Raw genomic sequence first — 13,047 nt, forward strand, 5'->3', positions numbered from 1 at the left:
CTTTATGGGATCACGGGAACTACACCCATGATAAGTGGACATCCAGTTAACTAAAATGAAATCATGCCAGATCACAGAAGCTGTCAGACCAGGGAGATTCAGTCTGTAGCTGATCACATTTATTTCAACAGTAATTTACACCAGATTTAAAACCAATTGGAACAAAGCTTGGATAATGTCAGAACATTTTTCTTCTTAGATGCTATGTCTAGGTTTTATTTTCTTATAGGTGGGGTTAGCAGAGGGAGAGGAGCCTGGAAGTACTTGGGCAAGGAGAGTAGGATTGGGAGCTGGTGTAGGAAATGCGTGGGGAGAACAGGTTGGGTGGCTTGGAAAGTGATCAATGCATTTATATGAGGAGCTGTGGGGGGAGACTTAGGAACAGATGGAGGGAAAACAACTTTCTAGAAGCAAAGGTATGAGGGAAGAGCTGGGACTGGTGAGGCGAAGAAACTAGTCAAGTAGCCATGGAAAGGGCAGACTGGGGCAATGAGGTGGAGGGAGGAGTAGTCTCAGACTGGATGACAGTCTCAGAAAGAGAGACTAAGACTGGTAATCAGTGGCGGGGAGGAGCTGGGACTGGCTAGGCAAGGAGCCTGGGATTACACGAGAGGATGGGGAGAGGTAGGGAGTAGAATGGAGTGTAGATGAAGATTGAGACTTGGACACCAAGTCCTGAGGGGAAGACTAGGGCAAGAAGAATAGGACTGGGGCAAAGAGTCAAGGAGGTGGGGAAGATACAAGACTAGGATAGGTTGGAAGAGATGTGGACAGTTCAGGGGGAATGGGCAGAACTCTCTGGGCCCACTAGAGAAAACTCCTGACCAGAGATGGAACAGAACCCAAATTTCCTCAGTCTCACCATTCTTTTCTGTCAGCAAATATCTTTGAAACTCACTGGTAAAATGTATGCCTAATCCCCTTCTCTGCTTTTCCTTACGGAGGATGACAACATACTACTATAAGTTTCTCCATTACCTCCAATGCAGGGGTCTGGTTGAAGGGTCTGAAGATTTCTATTGTGTTGATGAACCAAGTGGGAGTCAGTAGGATGCCAAACTATAGAATATCTGTTTTCTCAGTTTGCTTTAAAAAAAAGTAGGAACTCACACACAAATCTGTACCGCACAATCCTGAATTATCTCTAGTGCTGGTCCACCTGTGAATTGAGCAAGACAGGTCTCCTGTAGGAAAAATAGCTTGTGATTATAAACTGAAAGTCTGCACCATAATGTTTACACTTGCACCCTAGTTTGAACAAGGGATGCAAATGTAGGCATTTGAAATAGTCAATGAAGCGGGGATTTAAATATCCCATGCTTCATTAGCATGATCTCGCCGGCGCGTTACTCTGATCAACAGCTGTTTCAAAAGTAAAAGTGTGCACTGGGATGCGTTAGTTCAAACCAAACCCCTTGGTTCAAACTAACATTACTCCTCATTTTTTGAATACATATCATCATGCAGCAGCATCTCCACTATCATAGTGCTTTGCACATAAACTACATTACAAAAATATTATGGTTGCTAGATGTTAGGAAATACTGCATTTAAAGTTACTTGTGACTGTTAACTCAGTCTTCTTGTTCATTTTTTGAGGAGTAACGTTAGTTTGAACCAAGGGGTTTGGCTCGAACTAACGCGTCCCGGCGCGCACTTTCACTTTTGAAACAGCTGTTGATCGGAGTAACGCGTGGGCAAGATCATGCTAATGAAGCGTGGGATATTTAAATCCCCGCTTCATTGACTGTTTCGAATAACTACATTTGCATCCCTTGTTCGAACAAGGGTGCAAGTGTAAATATGCCCTATATGAACATGAAGACTGAGTTAACCATCACAAGTAACTTTAATTGTGGCATTTCCTAACATCTAGCAACCATAATATTTTTGTAATGTAGATTATGTGCAAAGCACTATGATAGTGGAGATGCAGCTGCATGATGATATGCAGATTTGAATAACAAAGTAATTTCTGAAGTTAAATCCATTTTGATCATATGTATTCTTGTTTTCTCCTAGTTTTTAATGTAAATGATAGCAGGCCCACATCCTTCCTCAACTGTTTCAGGGAAGAATCTCTTGTCTGCTTCAGTGGGAGTTTGAGTAAAGATTTCAGGCTTTGGCTTTAAAGGAATGTTTAGTTTATTGGGGCCTTCCCCTTCAGCTGACTCTGTGCTCTGTTAAGGGTGGCATTCATTATACTGGGGAATAGGATTGCCAGGTATCCTGTATTGGACCGGACAGTCCGGTATTTGCGGCCTTTGTCCAATAAACCCCCCCTGAAAATATGGCTTATTTTCTGTTTCTCTTGGATGGAAGGCCACTTGGGATACACCTCCCCTGCTGCATCTGACAGGGGTGGGAAAGTGGGAGGCGTGGGAATTTAAAAGCACAGTTACTCTTTTTTTTTTTTTGTGGTGTGCGGGTGTGGTTTTTTTTTTCTCAACACCTTCACAAAGTTATCTGGCTACCCTTCTGGGCAAAGGGTTTACTGATAGGATACATTTTATGCTTTTTTTTCCAGAAAACATTGTACAGTAAAATTCCAGTGGTCCAGCGTCTGATGGTCCAGCACTCCTGGTAGTCCGGCACCATCAGGAACCCAGAAGTGCTCCCGGCAGCCGGACCATTGGAGCTACTCTGCCCCCAGCTTCCCCGATTCAGCCGCTGCTAAAACTGACCAGCGGCTGAATCGGGGATGCCTAGGGCAGAGCAGCTGGGGTGCTGCCGTGTTGGTCCCATAGTGCTGCCCCTCGGGGCTGCAGGACCCAACCCGGCAGCGCCCTAGCTGTCCCCGATTCAGCCGCTGCTGAAACTGACCAGCGTCTGACAGAGCTGCTCTGCTCCGGGCTTCCTGGAATCAGCCCCTGATCAGTTTCAGCAGCGGCTGACTTGGGTACACCTGGGACAGAGCAGCTGGGGTGCTGCCGGGTTGGTCTCGCAGCGCCAAGGGTTGGCGCTACCAGACCAACCCGGCAGCACCCCAGCTGCTCTGTCCCAGGCATCTGGATTCAGCTGCTGTTGAAACTTACCAGAGGCTGACTCCAGGAAGCCCGGGGCAGAGCAACTCTGCCTTTTCCAAGTTACACACTATTTAAAGAAAGATTTTTGCAAATCATTAAATCAAATAGGCTTCTGGAGTCAAACATATTTATTATCAGAGCATTAAGGATGTCATTATCTTTAATGAAGCAGACATATTTTATAGAGAGTTTTTAATATTAAATACACACTCATGCTCTCACACACATATTTTTGAGGACTTACCCAGGGTTGTCCAGGTCCTTCAGGGCAGGGACTTGCAGATGTGGGGGGGGAGGGACTTGATCCTCCTCTCCCCCCCGGCCCACCCCTTCACTACCAGGGGCCTGTGCCTCCCCTTTTCTCCCCCTTGCAGGTTCCTCCCATGTCCGCCAGGCAAGGTTCCCTCTCAGCTGTGTAACAGCACAGCCCTGCAGCTGCTTAATCATCCCCACTCAGACAGGAAGCTCCATGGCCCCCTAGAGGCCCCTCCAGTCCTCCAGGGGCCTGTTCTTTACCCACCAGACCTCCCCAGCTACCAGAGACATACTCCCCAGTGCTACAGCCAAGGGCTGGTGGGGAGGGGGGAAGAGTTTGGGGCACAGGGGCTGTTTTACCAGTGAGCTGGTAGGTAAGATGGTAGATCCCCAGCCCTGCTGACCACTTGGTTGGTGGTGCAACTGTCTCCAGTAGACACTCTGTAGGCTAGCTCTTCCATGCAGGCTCACTGCCCCCAGTGGTCAATCTCATATTGCATCTGTCTGAACAACAACCCCTTCCTCTGCATTTTATGGAAAACTGTCCTTTTCCTGGGGCTTCCAGTTATCCCGGCTCAACCAAACCCTGACCTTGCTTTATGTTAGGAGAAGAGGAAGCTGCATATCAAATTTGGTGGCTGAAACTCTTACTGTTTAAGAGGAGTTTTTGAACAAACAGACTCACAGACAAACACACAAACAGATAAACTGTTATATATTAAAGCTGAATGAATGTGGTGTTCTTGGGTAAGATGGTTCTGTGTCACTGGTCTGAATCAAGTCTTGTGGATCTGATCCAGTAAGGATGTAAGCGATCTTTAATCATTGCTGAGGATACTCATGACTCCTAAAAGCCAGATTCTATATGAAGATTCCTTCCAATGTAACTTACCTCAGTCCTGACCAGGAAAACTCCTGCTGAGTTTCAGTTTGGTTGTGTTTCATGGAAAAAGTCTCTCCATTTGTAATTGGGCTCATCTGCATGCTAATTTTTTTTTTCTGAAGTTTATGCATTAAAGATGAGCAAGGTCATGAGCCTACCGGGTGATCCAATTAAACACTCCTCTAAATGTGTCAATAATCCTATTGACTTCAATGTGAAGTACTTGTGATCTTGAATTGAAGTACATATGTTAAATGCTTACTCAGAGACTGATAGATTTTAAGGCTATAAGGTTCCCATGTGATCACTTGTGTAAATGTCATCCATAGATTTGTTCATCAAGTGCTTAACTTTTGTTTAAGCTATAGTATGTCTTTTTGAAAGACATCCATGCTCTTGATCTAAGGACTTCAAGTGATGGAAAAATCCACCACATCCCAGGCAAGTTGGTTCAATGGTTAATTACCCTTGTTAACAAAAGTTATGCCTTTTCTCCTCTCTATGGCTGCATCCAGACTGGCATGATTTTGTGCAAAAGCAGTTGCTTTTGCGCAAAATCTTGATGCATGTCTATACTGGCCGCGAGTATTTGCGCAAGAACACTGACTTTGTAATGTACAAAATCAGTGGTTCTTGCGCAAATACTCTGACGCTCCCCCTCAGGGATAAGCCCTCTTGCACAAGTATTCTTGCGCAAGAGGGCCAGTGTAAACAGCAACGTTAATTTATTGCGCAAGAAAGCCTAATGGCTAAAATGGCCATCGGAGCTTTCTTGCGCAAGAGAGCGTCTACACTGGCACGGATGCTTTTGCACAAAAGCAAATCTTTTGCGCAAAGGCACATGCCAGTATAGATGCTCTCTTGAGCAAATACTTTAAATGGAGAAACTTTTCCGTTAAAAGTATTTGCGCAAAATCATGCCAGTCTAGACGCAGCCTATTTGTCCACTGAATCTGTTATGCCTCTTTCTGTTGGATTAAAGAGCCCTCAGCTCTCAGAAATCCTATTTACATATAGGGACTTGTAGACCATAATCAAGTTACCTGTCAACCTTTCTTTGTACAAACTAACTATATAGCACTTCCTACATTCTTTCATTATAACACATGTTTTCCAGGCCTTAAATCATTCTCGCAGCTCTTTTTTAAAAATTCCTTTCCAGTTTTTCAACCTCCTTTTTTAGTGTGGATTCTAGAACAGGAATTGGTTTTCCAGAAAGAGTTTTCACCACCCTACTGCTACTTCATATCCCCCTTAGGATATGACATTTAAGGATCCCATTTGTCCTCTTAGCTACAGCAATGCACTGGAGCTCTTGCTTCAGGAGAAACTACCATTTCTTTAAGTCTTTTTCAGTATCAGTGCATTCCAGGATGTTGCCTCCAATCTTGCAAGTTTGAAACATGTTCTTTGTTTATAGATGGTATGATCTTGTATTAGAATGAGGTTCCGATGTAGAATCACCAAAGGTTGGTTGCAGTAATTATCGTGTGAGAAGATTATTGGGTATAGTTTTTAGAAAGTCTGAGTGTGTTTTACTGGCATAAAACCTTTGGTATATGTCCTGAAACCCACATGACAACACAATTTCCCCCCCTCTCATTATAGTTAGATGGTTAGGGAAGTACTTATCTATTCTCCTGATTTGGCAACTTGTGACAGACTCATCCCGTGTCCTAGCTTGTGATGTATCCCTTAGAACATTGAGCCCTATGCATTCTGAGTGTTGTCCTTGACGTGTTGATACTTTAAAGCAGATAAAGATAATCTTTAAACCCCTCCCTGCTCTGCAGGAACAAGCTTTCAATGTATTATTTGTTGTAACCTCAGGCAGGATTTTAACCCAGATAGGTAATGTGCTGATGATACCAACTTTACCTGGTAAACAAATGTTTGCTGCATTTTTCTTTCTTACAGATAATGCTACAGCAATTAAACAGTCCCGATATAGGATTATCATTCAGAATGCTGCCAATGGGGGGCAGGACTGCCCAGACACCTTGTATGAAGAAAGAGAATGTGAAGATATTCCAGTCTGTCCAGTTTACAGGTTGTGTAAAAAAATTAGCTAGGAATTTCTGACATTGGGTTTCTAGTTCTCCAGAAATACATTTGATATTTTTCATAAAACATTATAAAATAATATATAATTATTAGTTCTGTATAAAAAAAACCCATGCATTTTACTAGAAGTAGTATCTAGTTTCACAAAAATGAGCCTCAATGTAAACACAATCCTAAAAAGACAACCTTTGGTTTTCAAAATGTGTGACGATGCCAGGAGAAAACAAACAAACAAACCCTGAATGTATTTTAAATATCATTTTAATCTAATGGTAGTCACTAAACTGCCTTAATGATAATTGCATGGTTATTGCAGATAACTCCACCTTCTCTGCAGGTGCACACGGGATAATATGTACTTTTTAGTATCTGAGTAGAAAAATAGCCCAATGATGGAAACTATTTGCCACTCTTCAGTAAAATATTGTGACCATCTGTTATACAAGTATTAGTAAATAGAGATCTATATCTTTGTGTTAACATTTCTGAATCCCAGATCATGACATTACAACATGGACCTGAAAAAGATTAAAAATGCATATAGAGACAAAGCCACCCATTACAGTAGACATTCATGCATACATGCCTGTAAGCAACTGCAAAAATATATGGGCAGATGCTCACCTGCATTCTTAAATATCACCATTATAATGTAAAAGGCAGCTTTTGCACACTTATTAACCTCAAGAATAAGGGTTTGTAAGATTGGAGTCAAATCTAGAAGTTACTAAAGTCCCTTTGATTTTAGTAGATTTTGAATCAGGCCCAGGACTGTAAACAAGAAAAGAACAATTTTGGGGGCTGATGTAGATTTCTTATACGTTTTAAATCTTAAATCTGAATTTAAGTTGGTAAAGCTTGTTTGAGGGAAAATTACAACATTATTGTAGGGTTATTTATAACCTATAAATTACTGATATGTAGCCTCTGCCTTCACTCCAGCTAAATGATTTTTTGTCTTCTCCAAATAACTGTAACAGTACACACCCCTTAACTCTTTGTTTATTCTCATAGATGGAAGACCCATAAATGGAGTCACTGTGTATTGGTGCCAGATTCTGTGAGACAGGGCATATTGGGCATCAATGAAGCATGTGGCCGTGGTTTGCAGTCGAGAGGTAAGCCTCTTTTCTCTCCATGAAGGTTAAGCTAAAATTTACATTAATTCTCTCCCATTTCTAGACTGTAGTATATTGTATGTGCTTTTCATAGATTGAAAACTAAGTGTATTGTAATGCAGACAATTCACTTTATTTTCATAGAAAATACTTTGTTTTACTGATGCTGATGAGGAGTGTAAATTGCCAGCTGTCTAATCACCAATTTTTGCTTAAAGATTATGAAGAACATTGCAAACTGATACAACAATAATGTCTCTTGGCCAGATAACCCTGAAACAAATTTTGAAACAGTACAGGTCTCTGAAGTCAACAAAGGAAACAGGTGTGAAACACCATTCAGAAAATATATACATGGGTTATAGGAACAACAGCTTTTCAAGAAAACATTTTCCAGGCATGAGAGCCTTTGCAGAAACAGGCTGCACATGGAATACTAATTTAAGACTAGGGGGATGATGAATTTAAAATACAGTTGGATGAAATCTTAGGCAAGAAAAATGTCTGCAGAAAAGAGCTTTGCTCTATGCTCAGAGGACCTGGGACAGATGAATGGAATCCTACCTGGGCTACATGGACACGGTGTTGCTTCCCAGTCAATACTATGTGGTTCAAAGGGGAATTGACGTTTCAGCTTATTGTTGCTCCTCTGTAACCTTTTGGGTAAATGGTGCAATTTGCTTCATCTTCAGCACCTCACCCTGCCACTTCCATTGCAATAGCAATAATATCTGGACCACATGGAACGCGGGAAGCTATAAAAACTCCCTCCTTGACTTCTCTGCATGGGCCAGGGGCTGCAGGATACCCTTGCTGCTTCTGTCAGCCCCCTAGAACTAAAACCCACCGTAAGTGGTGGGGATGTCCTCTAGCTCCCAGCTGCTGTGGATGGGGGTGGGAAACCCCAGCTTCTGGCTGCCAGGTGGTGGAGACCCTTAGAGCAGCAGGCAGTGGGTGGAACCCCACAGGTCCCAGGCACAATGGCAGGTGCGAAAACCCTGCAATTTTGGCCCCCCAGAACTGTGGGCAATGGGGTAGCCCTGCGGTTCCTGGGTGCTGCAGGTTCCCTGTCACCCATGGTAGCTCCCAGCTGTGGATGAGAGGGGATCCTGGAGCTCCAATATCTCTGGTGGGGATCCCAGCAGCTCTTAGCAGTTGTGGAGCTGCCTCATTTCCCATTGTGTGGGGACCCATGGATCCCCGTTTTGTCTTGAATATTTTTAATAGAAGTCACAGAAAAATTAATCAAAGTTGCGACATTTCTGTGACTTTTACTAAAAATATCCATGACACATACTTAGCTTTAATTAGTATACATAGAAATTCTTTTTGTCCCTAGTGCATGAATAGTGAAATCAACTTTTACTGACATTTATTGATAAAAATCTCATCCTTCTATATGTTTGCTATATTTAGATCATCAATAATTTACATGGGTCTGGATTCTCAATGAGTCTATTTGAGATGTAAAGTACTGGTCAGTGTGGGAGAGAAGAAATGAGACTTTGGCCCTTAATAATTAAGCACTTGGAAACATGGGCAGTGGGTGAAGCTTGCCCTTGGGAAAGCTAGTCTCTGCCTCTCTTCTTCTGGTCAAGGCCCACCCCCACTTGCTGCTTTCAGCCTCCCTCCTCCCCATGACCCTAGCCAACCTCTGCATTGACTATGGCAGAGCTCTATCGACTCTGGTTGGAGCTCTGAGCCCAGAACTCCTTCAACATTCTGCCTTCTCCCTGCCCCCAATCTACTCCCCAGTATCTCCCCCAACTTAGCTGTCCTCAGCATCCATTATCCACTGCCTAGGCTTCGTCTGTATGAAGATCCTATTACATAGGCAATTAAGCTGAGAAAACTTGCATTATTGAGTGTAAGAGTGCAAAAAACTGTTGTTATTCCTGCATAGTCGCTAAGAGGTTTGACTGTTCTCAGTCTGCTAAGAAGTTCAATACGGTTTTTAACTAAATGTTGTTTTTATTGGGAAAAACCTTATTCTTTGGGAATCTTAAACTACAATGAACTTGATGTAACCATTTACTCCTTAATAGGATTAGAATTCTCTTATTGAAAGATTAACACCTTTTGTTGCATAATCTGGAAACAAAGGAAAGGAAAGAGAATCCTTGTTAGCGTGTGGGCTGGAAATGGAGGAAGAATTGGTGTTTTCTAAACTGATGTTGAAAACTGAACATATAATGGACTGAAAGGTTTTGCCACATCACCTTCCACAGCAGGGTTCTGAAGAGGGCTCAGTACATTGAAATGTCACCCCCATATTTATTTCCCATTCTTTGTGGGAACTGAACATAATCTTTATTGTTCTAATAGGTACATGAGCTTTTTGGTATGCATGTCAGGAGGGGAAAATCTTTATCACAGGGAAGGACCCTGATAACATGGGGTGAAGCATAATTTGTGATGCTGTTAAAATATCAGAATCCAATCCAAGGCTCTGTCACACCAGTCCCCTCTCTGGGCTTCTGCTCCCACTGCTGCTAAAAGGGAAGGAACCAGCTTGTCACTGCTCCTGTAGTTCAGCTACTAAAGAGAAACCTCCTCTTGCTGTCCTGCTGCTTTCATTTCCTGTGACTGGTGCCTTCCACAGCAGCTGGGACACAGTGGTAACTGCACCTGCTTTACTGCTTAGAACAACAAGGTAGTTAAGAGTTTTGGAGCTCCTGCAGTTGAACTTGAACAATAAATATTTAGATGTCTGATCCCAGTCTCACTTCAGTCAACAAGAGCCTCATCATGGAGGATATTGAACTCTGGCGTATCATCAAGGGATTGCAGAGCACAGGTGCATCTTGACCTGCTACACTCAGATTCCCCAGGCATAAGTCCACATACAGAATAGCAGCACCACACTTCCTACTGATTAGTTTCCTTACAGCAGATGCAGCAGAGGGGCCATATTTTTTTAAGCTGAAGCAGTTTGCATGACATTTCCAAGATGTACTTATGCACCAAACAATGCTTATGTGAATTTGCCCTGCTCTCCATTCCTGTCTAGATAAGAGGATTTCAGTCTTTGGGGCTGCCACACCTAGCAAATTACAGGAACATGAAATTCATATCAATTATGTGTAATAAAATAAGCAAAATCATTAAAAAAGATATTTATACTTAACTCCTCCTACCACCAGTATTTTACAGCACTCAGACTTCCATTCCCATTTCTGGACCAGATTCTGATAATTTTACCTAAGTTGAATAGCACCTTACTTTATGAATGGTCTCACTGAAATCACTGGTGGAGTCAGATGCCACTTACACACGAGTAAAAATATCAGAATCTGACTCTGATTAATTTACAGTATATGCAGACATTTGTCAATCTCTTATTGTCCTATGTATTTGCACTTTTTAATGATTGCTTATTTAGTAATTATAACAATTATAATAAGGTATCATTAAACTACCCATAATATGATATTGTTTTGTTAAATAACATATATCTTTTATTCATATCCCATACATCGACCTCCATAGGGTGATTTAGTTAAAATAGAAAATGTTTTCCCTACTTTCCTGTTTGCTATTCCTGAAGTTAAAAATAATACCTGTCATTTAAACCTCATTAAGAAATGATTTGCAAGAAGCCCCTTCAGATAGGGCATTTCAGAAGGAAACAGGTTAGGGACTTTACTGTTACTTGTCAGTGACATTGATAACATTTCCAAGAATAAATGAAGAGCTCTACCAGAGTTTGTGTGGCTGCATAACTGTCACTTTGCTCGACAAGTGACTAATTTACTAGAAAGTGTCAAGACTGAGAAAATTGCTGCTGCTTTCGCTGCCCTTCAATGACTTTACTGCTCTCTGATGTCTGTGATGGAAGATCCTCAAGAAATGACCTCTTATCTTAACTCTGACATAATCAGCTATCCTTAGAAATTTAGATTGGGACAGGCAGAGGAGTATTGCTCATTATAAAGGATTGGTAGTGTTTAATTAGTGGTTGCATAGCATATATTATGAAAGCTTCTTTGAAGTCTTTTTCAAAAGCCGTTGGATAAAGTAAATGTTCATGTATGACAGACTGTAATGAGGCTTCACTTTAAAACAATCATGAAAATATAGTGGTAACAAATTTAATAATAAAGAAACATTTTTCCTTCCATGGAATTAATACCTTATTATTGTACCTCATACTCTGTCATATTCTAGGAACATCTTACTTTTCTCCCTTGTTTACCAATCTTACTTCTGTTCAGCATACCTTGGCAAAGCCTCTGGAGATAAGACCATATATTCTGATCCTCCATCACCAATTACCAGAGGTTCTTCTAAAGCAAAGCAAAAACATCCCCCTAGAGAAGCCTCATTTAATGACTTAGGGTATGTCTACACTAGCCCCCTAGTTTGAACTAGGGAGGCTAATGTAGGCATTCGAAGTTGTAAATAAAGCCTGGGATTTAAATATCCCAGGCTTTATTTGCATCTTCCCATCCAGGCGCCATTTTTAAATCCCCTTAGTCCAAACTAACTGCCCGCGGCTACATGCGGCAGTCAAACGGTAACTCGAACGAAGTCATTAGTTTGAGTTAACTGTTACATCTCGTGGAAACAGTTCATAGAATCCTAGGACTGGAAGAGACAGTAGGAGGTAATTGAGTCCAGCCCATGCCCAAAGAAGGAACAACCCAAACTAATTCCTCCCAGCCAGGGCTTTGTCAAGCCCGGACTTAGGAATGGAGATTTCACCCCCTCTCTAGGTAACCCATTACAGTACTTTACCACCCTCCTAGTGAAATAATTTTTCCTAATATCCAACCTAGACCTTCTCCACTGTAACTTGAGGCCATTATACCTTGTTCTGCCATCCATCACTACTGAGAACAGCCTCTCTCCATCCTCTTTGGAACCTCCCTTCAGGAAATTGAAGGCTGCTATCAAATCCCCCCTCACTCTTCTCTTCCGCAGACTAAATAAGCTGAAATCTCTCAGCCTTTTCTCATAGGTCATGTTCTTCAGCCCACTAATCATTTTGGTTGCCCTCCACTGGACCCTCTCCAATGTGTCCGTATCCTTTCTGTAGTGGGGGGCTCTGAACGGGATGCAATACTCCAGATGTGGCTTCACCAGTGCCGAATAAAGAGTAGAAACTGTCTTTTTTTATATCCCTGACTCTGCTGGACCTGAATATTAATGAAGTCCTGCAGTCATTAGTGGAGCATGCTGTAATGGGACCCATTTGTAACCTCTCAACTCAACTGAATTACTTGCTTCCCTGCATATGAAGCTCTCCTACCTGATTGGTTAAATTGCTGCTGCTTCTCTTTATTAAGGATAATAAGGGTGGGGGGAGGGGCATGAAAGGCATCTGTTGGGTTTCTGAATGGTCTGTCCTACCCATCCCCACTCCCCCTAAGCCAAACAAGTCTGCATGGCTACGTCTACACTGGCCCCTTCTCCGGAAGAGGCATGCTAATTTACAACTTTGGAATAGGGAAATCCATGGGGGATTTAAATATCCCCCACGGGATTTAAATAAACATGGCCGCTGCTTTTTTTCTGGCTTGGGGAAAAGCCGGAAAAGAGCGTCCAGACTGGCGCGATCCTCCGTAATAAAGCCCTTGCAAGTAGGAATAAGAGATCCTCCGGCCATGTTTATTTAAATCCTGCGGGGGATATTTAAATCCCCCATGGATTTCCCTATTCCAAAGTTGTAAATTAGCATGCCTCTTCCGAAGAAGGGGCC

At 42.3% G+C, this 13,047-nt stretch overlaps 1 protein-coding gene across 1 annotated transcript in view; it reads left to right on the plus strand.

The window, feature by feature from the left end:
* THSD7B (thrombospondin type 1 domain containing 7B) overlaps positions 1-13,047 on the plus strand; it is a 623,878-nt gene that overhangs the window by 362,246 nt on the left and 248,585 nt on the right. The window contains exons 11-12 of the mRNA XM_075933305.2: positions 6,082-6,214; positions 7,243-7,346. Coding sequence (XP_075789420.2) covers positions 6,082-6,214; positions 7,243-7,346 — 237 coding nt within the window. The remainder of the gene's footprint in view (positions 1-6,081; positions 6,215-7,242; positions 7,347-13,047) is intronic.

This window comes from Pelodiscus sinensis, chromosome 7 (genome assembly GCF_052426305.1).
Source record: "Pelodiscus sinensis isolate ZL-2025 chromosome 7, ASM5242630v1, whole genome shotgun sequence".
Lineage (NCBI taxonomy): Eukaryota > Metazoa > Chordata > Testudines > Trionychidae > Pelodiscus > Pelodiscus sinensis.